This window comes from Phoenix dactylifera, chromosome 1 (assembly GCF_009389715.1).
Source record: "Phoenix dactylifera cultivar Barhee BC4 chromosome 1, palm_55x_up_171113_PBpolish2nd_filt_p, whole genome shotgun sequence".
Lineage (NCBI taxonomy): Eukaryota > Viridiplantae > Streptophyta > Magnoliopsida > Arecales > Arecaceae > Phoenix > Phoenix dactylifera.
In genome coordinates, this window is record NC_052392.1 from 34,936,968 (window position 1) to 34,953,076 (window position 16,109).

Sequence of the window (16,109 nt, forward strand, 5' to 3'; positions counted from 1 at the left end):
GAGTATAGTCGACAAAATCTAAAAAAAGAAGCTAACGAAGGGGAGGAATAATCGCTTGGTTCTTTCAAAGGAATTCATCGGAGTGTGGTACCGTGAGAGAGGCTACTTAGTCAGCTGCACTGTTTGTTTTTTGATAAATATGTAAGATCCGAAAAGAGCCTTCAGATGCATTCGATCATCGTAGCTGATTCTTCTTCATGGTAAATGCAAGCTACACCCAAAATAAGTCTCGCAATACAGCTCTAAGCTCGGCTCCAATGGCAGAAGTGTCGAAAATCAACCGCTCAAAAGCACCATGGATGGGCAGGTGTAATACCGGAGGGTTTATGACAGCCTCATGGAGGACACGAAACAGTTTATTCTGCATGGTAATAATTTTAGGATCCAAGCAAATGGTTATAACTAAAGCTTCCCAGTATAAAATTAGCCATCAAAACGAGATTAGATATTTGTTAATTAAATCCGAACACCACACAAGAACGGACATGCAAGACATCTGCTGCTCGGTACTGCAAAGCAACTATGTATTTCACATCCTTAGACATATCACATATATAGTCTCGATTTCCATGAAGCTGGATGGTCTAACTGGGCACAATCTGAAGAACACCTGATTGCCCTGCACAACCAAATTAATTGCAAAAATGATTAGAGGATTCAAAAACTATAGTTAAAGATATTAACTATAGGTAAGAACTTAGACATTTCCCATTCATGGATTCACAATGGTTGATGCAATGAGATTTCTACGCGTCAAGATTGGTGTGCTGGTGGATGACATACGGGGGAGAATAACGCATCCAAGAGATGTTATGGAAGGACTTCTTTTATTCCGAAGTATGAAATGGACTTGGAAACAGCTTTTGACTTTTTGCGTAATATCAAATTGTAGGGACTCTATCATTGGACCAGTTGCAGATATTCTTTCATTGTTCCTGAAAAGTCAAAACTTGGCTTCCATCTCGGTTGAGAGCTGGGTCAAGCAACATGTAAGGATTGGTATTGGGTGCTCCATCCAATTTGCAAGTTGACAATTTTTTTTTCCTAAATTGACATGTCAAGTTCTAACCACACAAGAATAATGGATTTTAAGCCATGTCGAAAATGATCGCACCTTGAAGTGGATGAGTTCTTCATAATTTTCCCTGTAGATCTCATATCTTGTATGCGTTCGCTCATATTGCTTGCATGTAAAAATTCGACACATCGACTTTGAGATGGAAGAGAAGAAATAATTTTTACTGTTATAACAAAATTACTCTTTTTTTTTTGCTTTCTTGAGACAAGGAGGAGTCAAACTCTACCTTAAACATCCAAGAAGAACAAGGATGATCGAAGAGCGATAAAGAAATTATAACATGAAGTATTCGAGCTTTCATTCATGAACCTAAGCCTACACTTATTATGGAGCACATATGTAACAGGTCTTGGAATGGGGTGCTCTAAATGCTCTAGAACTATTCTATTTTTAAGTAAAAGTATAATTTAAATAGTTTATCACTTATTTAAAGAAGAGAAATAAGAGTTCTACTAGTTAGAAATGAAAGTGTATTTTTCAAGAATAATCATAGCAATAGATGCTTCTTATGGGATCAAAACCATTCATGCCTTTCTTCTTACGCTTCACAAGTATACATTTTCCATTTAACTGACCCCAAAAGTTTAAGTTAACAGGAAATGGGCCAACTTATATTACGCCTAATATGCACCACTTTTCTCAAAGTTCTAGCCTCAAAGGATATGGAATCATTTTAACAGACCTCGAAGCTATGGAGCTTTGTTTCTTTTTTTCTTTATCTGGAGATCTTGCAACAACATAACAGCAGGCTAAAGATTTAAATCCATTCAAATATAATCACAAACACCACGATCAACCCATGGTCAGTTCCAATGGATCTGTGCTACAATGTCCCCTAGTCCACATAGATGATGGGCCGAATCTGCTCTAATGCCATTTATAACGACCTCACTCAAAATAGCCAGCCATAAGGTATTATTTGGGTTCTTTGATCCTGTATAATTATCTAAGATTTACCTAGCAAATAACCGATATGGGACTAAAAATACGTCCGCACAGCTCCTCACATATTTAAAATGATTAAATTTGAATTCCACTCCTAAGAATTGTGTTGATAAGCGGACATAGATGAAGATGGAAAGATGATTCATACATCAATTGTATAATATTTTTTGACATGTTGCATGATCTTGTATATATCATATTATAATTGGCAACTATATTTTTGGAAGGATAGAATAATTTATTAACTCGATCTTTAAGTTGAAACCTTGCAAACAATTGATGGTGTATTGCATGATACACCCATTAAAAAAAAGGGATTTAAGTATACATCTCTCTCGCATGAGACTTGCTTGAGGTGGAGACAGTGAGATGCACTTGGACTCGCTTGAGCTGGGTGGATTCCCTAACTAAACTAATAGATTAAACACTGTTTATTAGGACAAGAATTTCAATTGGAGCTTCTTGCTTAAATGATCGTAGTTACAGAGAAAGGATCTAAAAGTTATCCTACCAAAGATCGATACTTTCTTCTAAGGCAATTCAAAATTCCAATAAATTTTAAAACGACAAATATTTTAACTAAAAATATAATATATTTGCATATATTTAAATAGGGATCGCATACATGAGACCAAGTTAGCATATTCATGAATGAAGAATATTTGTTCTAATGATTTTGTCAAATGCCTTTATTCATGCAAGTTGTTTTCGGATTCGCTCAAAAATTATTCGCCACTCGAATCTCATTCAACTTCCAGTTTTCTAATTCTAATGATAAATACTTTCAATTGATTGACCTCTGAGTTTCTAGAGAAGAATAATTAGTCATAGGATTTAATAGGTCAATATTGATAAAAAATATGTGAACATTACTCTGGAAAAATTTGTTTCTATACAAGCTTTGGAGAAACAAGGGCCGGCTGTGGTCCATGGTTGGATTCTCTTAGCCTTGTCTGTGAGAGACCTCTAATCTATTGGTCGAATATGAATCCAAAGAAAGGATCATGTAATTTTTTTGCTCCAGATTTACATCCATTAAAAGATCGCTTCACCTGAATCTAACTTGATTTGATGATGTATAGTAATAATATGGGTTTAATTATTATATGAACCTGACCCAAAGACAAATCCCATAGTCGACTTACTACATAATATTAGGCAACTAGAAATTTAGGTTGAGCTTGTATATCAAGGCCTCAACTCATTTAATCAGCCTAGGCCTATTTAGCTTTGTGTCTCCAATTGTACAAATAGCCTTTTTTTTAAATTAAAAAACATAGACTGTTTGTGCTACAATTTATCTCAAAATTCATTTTCCTCTGACAAATAATTAAAACATATTTTGCAATCAAAGGCAAACTGTATTGACTAACATTTGTTTATAATAATTTATAATTTTGAGATCAATTTCAGTTTCCGACTTGTTGTCTTATAATTATATCTCTACTAATTGACAGTAATGGTGATGGTAATTGTTCCAGCCATAGCAAACTGCATTAGAGTTGATGTACAAGGCATTTCTTTCGTTCATTTGTAGTAAATTACCTCACTTTCTGTTATCAAAAAAAAAGAAAAAGAAAGAGGTCATGGAAATTATTAAAAAGGATGCAAATTTCTGGAGACAATATGCTGGAAAACTGGCATACTATTTTTCCTCAACAATTTTTAACCTCTCCAAGTTCTTTTCTAGCTCTCTTTATAATTATTATTTTCTATTTTCTGTGATCATCCTATATTTTTTGTTGGATCACCTTCAACAATGTTTTGCCCTCCTCAACAAGAAGGATTAGTAACCACAACAAAAGCAACCGGAGAATATATGATAAATACGAACCCTAAGTTTACCTACCTTAATTATAAAAGCGGCAATTGGTAGGTTAGATTAAGCTTATAAATCAAGGCCGGCCTGACTTAACCTATAATATGAAGTCAAATAAGATAAATTCCTCAATAAAAGCAAGAGAAACAAGTTAGATAATAATAAGCATAAGAAAGAAGATTCATGATGGCTAATCATATGGCATGTGGTTGCTTGTATCATCTCCAATTCTGTAAGAGTGTATTTGCTTGTAGATCTCAAGTCAAAATGGGGCCTCTACAAGCAAATATTTGGTAGATGGTGGACCTTAAATGCATGTATATATATTTTTGATTTGCTTGTATTAGGTCTCAAGTGTAGCAGTTGCAACAATAAAAAATTATGCTAGTTGTATCCCAGCAAGTATTAGACTAGAGGCTTTTGCAAGATTGCTAGGAGTAAAATGGCATTAAAACGTACACCAATGAAGGTGCACAAAACCTAGTTAGCTGTTAATTCCAAGTGTACATTGTTGCAAGTGCAGCAGTACTTGTTCTCTTTCTTTCCTTCCTTTTTCTTTTTTTTTCTTGTCTGGGGAAGGCAGAGGTTATCTCCCACCCGGCCCCTTGCTTGTTGGTTACTGTATATTGCAGTCTAATGTCTTTACCAACGATATTAGTTGATATTAATATCATGTCCTAGAACTTTATCCAAAAAAACTAATCGAAAGATATTATTTGAGTTTCTTAATCCTGTATTGTATAAGTACCCAAGATCTATTCAGCATATAGCCGATATGTAATTAAACTTTCACCCCTGTTCAAGCTCTGGCTTCCTCATCAGGATAAAGATTCAAATCCATTTAAATCTAATCACAAGCACCATAATCAACTCGTGGTCAACCTCCAGAAACCTATGCTGCAGTGTCCTCTAGTCTACATAGGCCATGAGTCAGATCTACTCTGATACCACTTCTATCACGTCCCAGGATCTAACCCTAAAAAACTAGCCAAAAAATGTTATTTGAGTTCCTTGCTTCTGTATAATTATCCAAGATCTACCAATATATAGCTGATATGGAAGTAAACACATCTCCGCATAGATCCTCGCAATCAATTAACCATATACCGCAGTATCTTAATACGGCATGTATGTCTGATCGTTGGGGAAAAATTATAATGGATTTTATGCATAAATTAAATACAAATATTTCTTCAAGATTCTAGGACTTGTGGTGTATTCCAACAATATGTTCCAACTAGAATTCCTAGCGTAAAACCTATACTCTCAAACCAAAATGAGATTAATATATGAATGAATTCATATAAGTCACACCAAATACCATGTCATATACATGAGCATTCTTATAAATAAATACATAGATCTCTGCTGCCGAACACAATACAATGCAAACAGAGAGCTCGAATAAAAAGTTAGTATAATGCCCCAAAGCTGAGGCCTTCTCCATGGACGTTCACATAACGCCCATCGCCTGGACTGTGTCAGGTTCATGAAGCTGGAGGGTGCGACTTGGCACAACTTGAAGAACCCCTGGTTGCTCTGCACAACCAAATGAATTATAAGAAGAATTAGAGTTTCTGGAAGAATAATTACAGAAGACATTAATTAATGCCTCTCAAGAGGTAGTGTTGGTGAATTTTAACAATAAAACTAAAGGTTAGATGCTATGTATTACAAAATTAGAGGCTTTTTCTCTCTTGTTTTTTTTTTCCCTTCAGTTTTAATGTGCAAAAGGCAACCCATATAAACTAATATAGCCTGAGATAATCACATCCCAGAACATGGAGAATTGCCAATAGGATCAACCAAGGGGGATATATAATTTCAAATTAGAGGCTTAAAGCATTGATCGCAAAACATATATGTCAAGCAATTTTCATGAAAATGCCACCAACTTCATATTTCAACACCAAAACGAGGCTTGTAAGTTATTGGAAATTAATATAACGCCAAGTTCTGAAAGATTTGAATAAAATGAATTGTGAATTAGGCTTGTGCCACTAGTCACACCCCCTGTACTTAGTAATAAAAAGTGGAACAAAACACTTCGAAGATGTAACAATTTAGACCTCACCCTAAATAGCTAGCCGAAAAATATTATTTGAGTTCATTGATTTTGTAGAAGTAACCAAGATCTACCCAGCGAATAACTAATGTGGAATTAAACACACACCTGTACGGATCCTCATAGAAGATTAAATAAATAAAAGTATTTGGCCAAAAAAAATTGAAAAATAAACAAAAAAAAATGTGGTTCTGTGGACTAGAATATCCACGTTTTATACTCAAAGGAGATGTATGGAAGAATGGATTTCAATTTATAATAAATAGAGGAAAACTAATTATATGTTTCAAAGAATATTAAGTTAATTGGCAGTATTTAGAGATTAAAAAAAAAAAGCCAGCGTCAAATTTCACTAACAATAGTCGGTCAAGAGCCGAGATATGAACTTCCGTAACTCTTTTGAAGAGTTTTTGTGTGAAAAAGTTTTCAATATTAACCATGGAAACACAACCAAACGGTCAAAGCGGCAATTCAAAATAACACTCTTAAAAGAACACGAAAATCAAGAGTCAAAAACATCAACATAACATGATCAACAGCGCATATGTTATCAAAATCTATCAGTAAAGCATTTAAAAAACTTGATAATATGCAAACAAACAAGAAGAAAAAGCTAGATTCTGCCTCCAAACCAGAAGACCCCAGCATCCAAAAAAATGCATCAAATGAAGCATCTAAATACTAAGATTTCAAAGGGAAAAGAAAACAAAAGAAAGGAAACTCACTTGACAATTCTTCGGCTTGCTTTGAAGTGAGATTGGCGGCGAACCCGCTTGCTGCCTCCTTGTAGTGGTAGATCACGGCCTCCTTCGCAGCCTGCTCACTGCAAACGAGCATACAATATCTTTAATGATATATACCTCACGGAGAGCAACAAGAGAGAGAGAAAGAGAGAGGGTGGTGACCTGCCGAGGACTGCGGCAAGGGAGCGGAGGTCGAAGGCCTCAGGATCCTCGCCCTCGGGCACGTCCGTGTAAACGATTCGAACCGTGGCATCATCAACCTTGGGCGCATCACCGGCGGGGGACAAGCTGTGGCCGGGCATCTTGGTACTGTTTTCTTCCGCCATTAGAATAGAGAGAGAGAGAGAGAGAGAGAGAGAGAGAGAGAGAGGGATGAGACAATACGAACTCAAGGTGGCTGTTTGATGGGGACTTCTTAGTTTATATAAAGTTGTTGGTTTCGTTGGTGCTCCTTAACGCGGTTCGGGGTTGAGTACCGTCACCTCCAACTTTGGATTGAATAGAGAGACAGTGCGCATCTTTTATATATGTTATATATATACATATATACATACATATGTATGTATGTATGCACATGTATATTTGTATAAAATTTATTTCAAATACTGCTAGCTTATAATTATTTGTTCATCTTTTGCTTTCAAAGAACTTGGCCTCATTTGCTTTTGCAAATACGAGTATAAAATAGATATATTTTTTGTAAAATTTCCTTGAATATAAGAATAAACTAATGTGGTGCACATATGATACTCATGTGAGGATCTATGTGCAGCCATGAACCCATTAAGTCAAGAACTTTATCTAACTTTACATATGTGCTTGTGATCAGTGCATTTTCTTACTTTTATTTAAAACCAAAAACAGCCGAGTCGAGACCTACAATAGTATTGCCAGCACGATACGAGGGGTAGAGTTCAGTGTATATATGTATTATTCATACAACAAAGAATGAAGGGTCATGATTCCATTTAATCAGAAAAAAAAGATTATCAAATATATTTTTGCCTTATCTTGATATATTCTCTTACTTTTCATTTGTAGGAGGAGGAGGAGTAAAGCAAGATAATAACCAATGAGAAGAATAATGCGTCTTTTAGTTTGCAACTTAATTTGCGTCGTAGAATGGAAATTAATGTATTTGTACGAAATATATTTGAACACACGGAAGGCTTCCGTGATATTGTGCGATGTAGAATGGTAAGACTTGTCATGCATGGCTTCTTTCCTGGCGAGACCAGACGTTGGAAAATTTGTTTTCCAGTCACAGAATACAAATTGTTTGCGACAAGATACCGGGTATTAAACCATCTAGAGGAGATATATATATCTTTCCATGAAGCAGCTCCTTCCATTTGTCAACGATCAAATGCTCATCGTCTTTGTCGAGATCTCGGTCAAGAAAGGTGTGCATTATAGTATTGGGCGCACGGCTTGATTTATTTCATGTGAGAACATAGTATAACAATCTAAATTTGACGTGTCTAAGCTTGAAACCGGATAGGGTTGAAGTCAGATATCATATTAAAGTTGAAAGCATATGCCCTTGGTTACTTCGCCTGTGGGTTTCATGTCATGTGCCAATAGAAGTCTGAACATCAGTTTCGTGGCAGGAACTTGGTGATAATTTTTCCTCAACTCCCAACTAAAACCCCAACAGCAGCCTGCAAAACCCGAGTTTATTTCAAATTCGATAATGTTTGTTTATGATCTCTCTCCATTACCAATAACATAGAATAAAGTAAAAAATATTGAGAACACCTAAGTAAATCAGTTGAGTAATCTTCTGTAGCGTCCTATTTTGATTGAATAGAGGTTCGGTCTAATTGAATTTGTCTGTTTGTAGATTGCTAGGACACAGTTTGGGTCTTAGATGACAAGTTAATTTGTCTACTCCAAGGGCTTTTGCAGTCCATTGTGCAACGTTTAAGCCCTTGGACCAGCTTGACTTAGGCTAATGATGTCCTGAGATTAGTTCACAAATTGAGAGAGAGAGGGAGAGATCTTAATTCTAAGAAAGGAACTACTTAATTGGAACTGGGGCAAAGTCGAAGGAGTGAAAGTGTAGTTTTTCCAATACTTAATTTGTAATTATGAAAGTAAGAGATAGGTAATTAAGTTGGCCGAGAATGGAGATGGCTGGCTAAAAGATCTTCTCTTGATAGATTGACTTTAGAATTCCATTATGGGGAGTAAATGATGCAGTGTTGAAGGGAGGCAAAGCTATAATGATAACAAATCTGATTTCTGGAAAATGCTCTATGATCTACTTCAAATACTGGAACTTCTTAGGAGAATGAGTAATGGAAAGATACAAAAATGTATGCCATTCACCTAGGGTTGAGTGGCCTATTATTTGTACGCCTACGATAATGATACTGGCGTGATGAGCATTGTGCGGTATTGATACTATATAATACAATGAACAGATGGTGACTATGATTAATTGTTATTTACTGATTTGTCTTGTTTTCGTGGGGAGGAGAAGTCTAAATTAAAATCTTTCCATGAAGATTTCGACATCTCGTGGGTTCCTTGGATATGTGTGCTACCTTGTTTCATTATTTTATGATGCAGGATCCATATGCTAGGGCTTGTTGTTATCAAAGTGTAGCTCATTTGGATGGATGACAGTGAAATAGGAAAGAAAAGAAAATATTCTCACTTTTGGATATTTGCTATTCAAAAGTTAGCTATGCTTTTATCTTAAAGACTGATTCTTCACTGTTTATGTTGTAGATTTCATGGTGTATTTATTGTTTACAAGTTAATTTTACTATTATCCAGTTGATGTTGAGTTTAAATATTTATAATTTGATGGGCAACTCTTCGGTGAGAAAGGGTCATGATCATGGTTAGATTGTTGGCAAACAGAAAATAAACATGTAGAAGGATAATGGGACAACCAAACCAAGCTAGCTTAGTATCTAAATAGTGCTGAATTCTGAGTATTTGGCTTTAGTGTTTGCTGGGTAAGGTTATATATGATGAGAAAAATGCATTCCCTGGTAGGTCGATATACTAGGAATAGGTTTCATATAGTTTAAATCATTCTCTGTATAATATAATCATAGGATCAAAAGGTTTCCTAAAGCATATATATTTTCTGCCTTAAAATTTTTTTAGTAAGCAAGGTGCATTGTACTGGCCTGAACTGATTGTATAGGTACCAGTATAGGTGGCGTACCGAGATTGTGCTAGTGTGGCACTAGTGTCTGGTACCGAGATGACCAACCTAGTAAGTGAATGTTTGGAATATAATTTGGATACCTCAGTTCACCATTCTCATCAATGGATAAATGCTCACTTTCAGGCCTGCAACCATGATGTCCCTTGGCATACTTTTTATTTTTTTGGTAAACATTCCTTAGTATATCTCTACAACTAGCGATCTTCGCAGATTTGAGCATCTACCTATGCGAAGACTTGGTCCTCCTTTGATCATGTTTCTCTGAGTTATCTGAAGATCATTCCACATGACAGGAGGGACATGTACTATAGAATAAGTAATACCAAGCCTTGGAGATCAGCTTGTTTGAGATCTATCTTGCGTACCAAGCTTGCTATAAGATCCAGATATCTTCATTCTCTCTTCCATGGCCCGTTTTTTTTCTGCTTTTCATTGGCATTCCATACACAACTTGCTACAATGCTACATGCAATAGAACTCTTGCCTGAGATCATTTTGCTGAAGATGAAAAAGATCAATAGACACCTTTTTTTTTTATTATGACCTTATGATAATGGGCAAGGGAGCCAATCGTCTCTATTTCCGGATGAGCCTGAGAATTCAAGAGCCCTACGTCTTAGATTTCTTCAGCTAAAGCTTCCCAGCCAAATAATTGTTTAAAAACAGGTTAGATGCCCAATGTACCAATCTTTAGACTAACTTTACAAAGATGGAAGGAACATGACAGGATGAATATGTTCAGACCACTTTCTGCAGTGGCTTGCATTTTCTGGTTTGGATGCAGATGATACCGAGGAGGGATCAGGATATTTTGTTTGAAGAGAACTTGGATTCTTTGGTTCGAAAAAAAGCTACTTCACTCTCTTGCCTCGGTTGCTTCGCAAGCTTGTTTGTCAGCTTGCTTTGCTCTAAGTTGGCATCTTACCTCGAAAAGAAAAAAAGAATCTATACCTATTCTCAGTTGGAGAACTTCTGAGTCTCTGCTTCTCTGTGATGGTGTTTTGCTGGGAGTGGCTTGCTTTTATTATAAAGGACCATTAGAGAAAACCGCATGCAGCACTTGGGATATAGTGTTGCATTGCATTCCTGAAGGTTTGCAAGCAGCACTACTAGGGGTGGAAAAATAAACGAACAGCTTGGTATTTCCAAACTTTCACTTCATACTTAAGACTTTAATTGCCATAGTTTGAACCCATTAGATATTGATTTAGATTAAACAATCTTAAAAACAAGCTTGAGCCAAGATTGAACTAGGCTTGAAATTAAGCTTTACTTCAAGTTTGAACGAGCTTGGTTCATGTTTGTATTAACTTCTAGCTCGATTAAAGGTTTACAAGTTGCTTGTTCAGGCTCATGTCCAGCTCAATTCCAAATTAGACTTGAATTAAGCTTACAATTGTAGTAAACAAACCACATTAAACCAATCATTTCAAGCTCGAAGTTAATTTCCAGCCAAATTGACCGAACGTAGGCTCGATCAATCTCGGCTCTTTTTTTTTTTTTTTGCTAAAAAAAAGGGGAAGGGGGGAGGAAGGGACAAGCCCACCCCCGCGTAGCAGCCCCGACCACTGGGCCCCCACCCCGCCAGGAGAATGTTCGATGCGGGTAGACCGAGTCGTGTGTTGGGCACCCCGACCTATTTTACTCATACCCTCCCCACCCGTGGGCCGGCTCAGTTATCCGACCCGACCCTCCGTGTGAGTACGTCACACCTGGCACCACCCAGGCTACCAGCCGACCAGTAGCGCTTCCAGACCCCGTGTCCAGGCGTGAGGCATCCGGTCCCCAAATTTAATCGACGCCCGTGCGTTTCGAACCTGGAACCACTTGGTTGGAAGCAAACGCCCCGTTCCAACTGGGCTACCACCTTGGTGGCAATCTCGGCTCTTTAACACCTCCAAGGCACCATTGCTGTTGGCATGGAACTTCGAACATTATTATTAGCTTCTCGCATGCTTCCACAAGCCTATGTTTAACTAGCTATGTTGTCAAAACACGAAAGAAAGGAAGAGAGTTTTAAGGATTTCTTGGAGCATTTGAGAGCTTGTAATCGTCCTTATTTTCAAATTTGAAGTAAAATTTCTTTTTGTATCTTGAAAAGAAACTACCTACGAACTGTCCTTCCATGGATGTCGGCCGAGCTACACAAATCTTAGCATCTGCTTACGATTTGCTTGTATCTTATGATGTAGCTGTTTCTAACATATTTTCTCATTGATATTCTTGCATTGCTGCCCATCCATGACACCTAAATGCTCTAGATTTGTGGACTGCATACATGTCTACAAGGTGTACGTAGAAAAGTCTCTAAACAAATTGTCAGTGTTATTTGTGTACAATGCTGCTCTCCGCATGGCCGATTCACTAGGATCCTCCCCCACAACACCTAGGGAATCTGATTGCATGCAACAACACTTGTTCGCAAGTTCCATGGGCAGAATGAAACATGCAGCTCGTAATAAAATATCAGTATTTTATAATAGCTTGTAATAGAGAATATTTAGACCTGAATGGTGCACAATTGCAATTGCATTGGTTTGAACCTGTAGGCATTTTAATCTCCCTTCAAAGCAATCAGGCCTGCAGAAAAGTTGGCACTCTGGCACATATCTTTTAGCTAAAACTTTCGATAAGTGCAAATTCCATGTAAAATCAAAATGACATACATACATGATAAACTCCATGCAACACCAGAAACCAAATCCTGAACAGCAACTAAAAAGTACTGATGATATCCATTGCTCGGCAACAGGTTACCATTGTGGAGTTTACATCCTTATTTGTAAGGCTTCCAAAGCCATCTTAATCTTATTTATGCACGGCAAGGAAACCCACCTTAGACGAGACAAGATTGTCTCTGCAACGAGGATTTCACGGAATGCCCATGTGGCGGACGGTGCCGCCGCGTATTCCCCCTGGTCCATGGAGAGTATAGGTCTGACTAGGAACAACCTGAAGAACACCGGGTTGCTCTGCAAAACCAAATAAATTTCAAAAAATGACTATATATGATGGCTCCCAAAAGATAGTAAGCAAATTTAACAATAAAAGCATCTCTAAATTCAGATGAAAATGCTCAAATGCCAATGCTTGGCCTGCCTTGACCACATAATACCAAAAGCAGGCAGCCTCAACATTCCAAAATCTTAATTTGGTATATAAACAAGAGAAATGCATTTCTAGCACATACAAATCACACGGAAAAGTTGCACAGTTAGTTGAAACTTTTCCACTGGAGCACTGACAGGATGTACAGCGCAGGCACAAACTGCCAGTAAATGCACCAATAGAAAAGTTACAATTCACCTGTCTAAACTTTTTTATTTGAGATTTCTGTGCTAGAGCAGCTCTGTTCTTCAATCAAATAAATTTGACAGCTTTAAACCAATGAATTAACATGGAATGGTATTCATCAAAAAAAGAATTGGCATGAAATAGTGGATCATCAGAAAAATAAAAATAAAAAAAGAGGACTCATTTCTGATAGTAAATTATATAAACATAGAAATAACTACTTGGAAATACGAAGATTATGTGAAACACCTGGTAGCTTACAATTACATCAAAGTTTGGAAAAACAGAGAGATTTCTGGGAAGAATCACTTTTATCTCTTTATAGCATGTTTGCCTTAACTCCATTGTCGTCTCTTATTAAAGATTGTCACATAACTAGGACCGGTGAATCCTTATTTTTACTATTTCCTACTAAGAGCTATATCATCTGTACTAATCGTATGACTTTTGACTATAAGGCATAACTCAATTTTCAATGCATAACAACTCCAACTGTGAGATGCCTGCAGCGTACAAAATGTACTGATCTTTTAGGTAGCAAGCTTTAAATTATTACTAGGGAATTGGCATTACTTCTATTGTGTATCTTGCCATTAATGCAATCTCTGAAAGACAAGACCACCGCTTGCCTCAAATAGGGTCTTTTAAGTTACAAACCACATGGGAAAATTTATGTCACAAGAATACAGAAATGAAACAAACTTACGTCATAAGCTCATCTCTAATTTACAATATTCAAGTAGCATTGCCATAGCATCACTGTCTATGATATGATACATACCAATACTTGTTAGCACACCAACTGCTTAAAAACATCTTAGAACTATGTTAAATGGATTTTGGTAAGCGATCAAAAGCAGGTGCATCTACAAATCAAATGAAATCCTTTCAATATCTAAGTATATATTTTTAAGGAACTGTGTCTAAATGTCAAAGCGATGCCCATGTTTAAGTGTTGAGTATAGGCACGCTAGGCTAAACCAAAGGATCTGAGTAACATATCATTTGACACAGCCGCGAAACAATTTTCTCCATTCAAGAATTTTGGAAAACTTGCTTTGCCCAAAACTCTTCCAAGCACACTTACACTAATAGATCAAAGTCAGATCATGCATTTTTAAGTCGGAAAACCCCATAAACTGCAGAATGCCCAATAATCCTAAGAATAGAGCATGGGTTTGGAACACTTGGTTTTCATTTTTTATGACACATTCATATCAGATATAGATCTTATTATAAAAACTAGAAATGATATGGTTCCTGCTGAAGGCCATGTAAAGACCTATCAAATGTAAAAGAGATCTAACATGGAAGAAGGGGAAGATGACCAGTAACTAGTAACAGTCCTCAAGAATCAAGATAATCTTAAAAGAAGATTAACACAAAACCCCTAAAAGAAATAAAAGAACGAATCCTGAAAAAAATGGTTGAGATTGAAATACGTTATTGGCGATAAGAATTTGACAAAAACAAAAGACTAGACTCTTCCTCTGAACCTCCTCTGAACCAAAGCAGAAGTAACAAGGTAAGATCCATGATGGTAAAAGCACCTCGGAATCACAAGATCTGATGGTCAATGATCTAAGACATCAAGACCAAACCCATTAAGTGACACAAGTAGGGATGCTGTTAATAGCTGTACGCGAAACAAGAGAAATGAAAGAAATGAGAAAGGCAGTAACTTGGATAAACTTGAGAAGTCTGCCAAACCTTCCAAGCCTGGTCTCAAGCCTAAAAGAACTGGAATCAAAGAGATGCTATGATCTACCTTCACCAACAATATGAGGTAAAGAGACAAACAAGGAGATTCCAAGGTTTAACCAAATGTGCGTTATCAGTACTTGTCACATGAATCAAATCCATAAGGCCTAAACCAACATAAAGGAGATTCCAAGGTTTAAGCAAAAGTGCGCTATCAGTACTCGTCGCATGAATCAAATCCATAAGGCCTAAACCAACATGCAGGACATTTTGAAAACCTCTCCATAAACATGATGCTCAACTTTTATCTATGGGCAATTCAGTCCAGCATTACAAACGATTGGATAGACTCAGATTCCCACAACGGCATATCAAAAAACAAAACGGAAAAAAAATCAACCTTTACTTTAGGTTGGTAATTGAAAAAGAAATTATGCCTCAATTTAAACTTATTAAGCTGCTTCTAATAAAAATGGAGAACTTTACTCATACGCGCTAGAATTGGCCCAGAAAATTCATCATTTTAGCAATACATCATTGGACGGGAGTAATAAAAGAACAATAATCCATTAAAAACTTACCTTTATCCAAAATTGACGACGATTCAGCACCAAGCGCGCATTAGATCCAACTCAATGCATCAAAAGAAAAAAAAAATACAGAGATGAAAGAAAGAAGAGAACTCACTCGACAATTCCTCGACTTGCTTCGGAGTGAGCTTGGCGGAGAACCCGCTGGCAGCGTGCGTGTAGTGGTAGATCACCGCATCCTTCGCCTTCTCCTCACTAAGGATCACGACAAAAACACAAAGAGGATCTCGACACCGCCAATCCAGAACCCTAACCCTAGAAATTAAAAGAGGGAGAAGGGCACGGATCGAAACCTGCCGACGACTGGGGTGAGAGTCCGAATGTGGAAGGCCTCGGCCTCCTCGGTCTCCGGTCGGTCAACGTAGACGATATGGACAGCGGCATCGCCGCCCTCCTCCTCCGGCACCTCGCCGGCGGCCTGTTCGGGGATCTTCGTGGGTTCCTCCGCCATTAAAACCGAGACCAAAAGAAAGAAGACGAAGATCGGAACCAAGAAGACGACACGGATCAAAGGAGTGTTCTTCATGGCTCTCATCCCGGGGTGTTTCCTCTGTTTTATAGAGGCCTTCTCTTCGTTGCCAAGAAAAAGGGATCGGAGATGGAATGCGATATACTCACCAGCAGGTGAGAAATGGCGGCTCCACCGAGGCGCCCCATGTAACACTTTGTGTAGGTCGGCAATCCGCC

The 16,109-nt window shown here is 37.5% G+C and overlaps 2 protein-coding genes across 2 annotated transcripts; both read right to left on the reverse strand.

Annotated features, from left to right (window-relative positions):
* Positions 1-5,096: 5,096 nt before the first annotated feature.
* LOC103702668 (subtilisin-like protease SBT3.11) lies at positions 5,097-7,026 on the reverse strand. Its single transcript, XM_008785185.4, has 3 exons — positions 6,813-7,026; positions 6,633-6,730; positions 5,097-5,381 (listed from the first exon to the last, which is right to left on the reverse strand). Exons 1-3 carry the CDS (start codon positions 6,974-6,976, stop codon positions 5,296-5,298), a joined length of 348 nt encoding a protein of 115 aa, XP_008783407.1. The 5' UTR covers positions 6,977-7,026; the 3' UTR covers positions 5,097-5,295.
* Positions 7,027-12,418: 5,392 nt separating this feature from the next.
* LOC103702669 (subtilisin-like protease SBT3.17) lies at positions 12,419-16,098 on the reverse strand. Its single transcript, XM_008785187.3, has 3 exons — positions 15,716-16,098; positions 15,520-15,617; positions 12,419-12,809 (listed from the first exon to the last, which is right to left on the reverse strand). Exons 1-3 carry the CDS (start codon positions 15,955-15,957, stop codon positions 12,709-12,711), a joined length of 441 nt encoding a protein of 146 aa, XP_008783409.1. The 5' UTR covers positions 15,958-16,098; the 3' UTR covers positions 12,419-12,708.
* Positions 16,099-16,109: the final 11 nt, after the last annotated feature.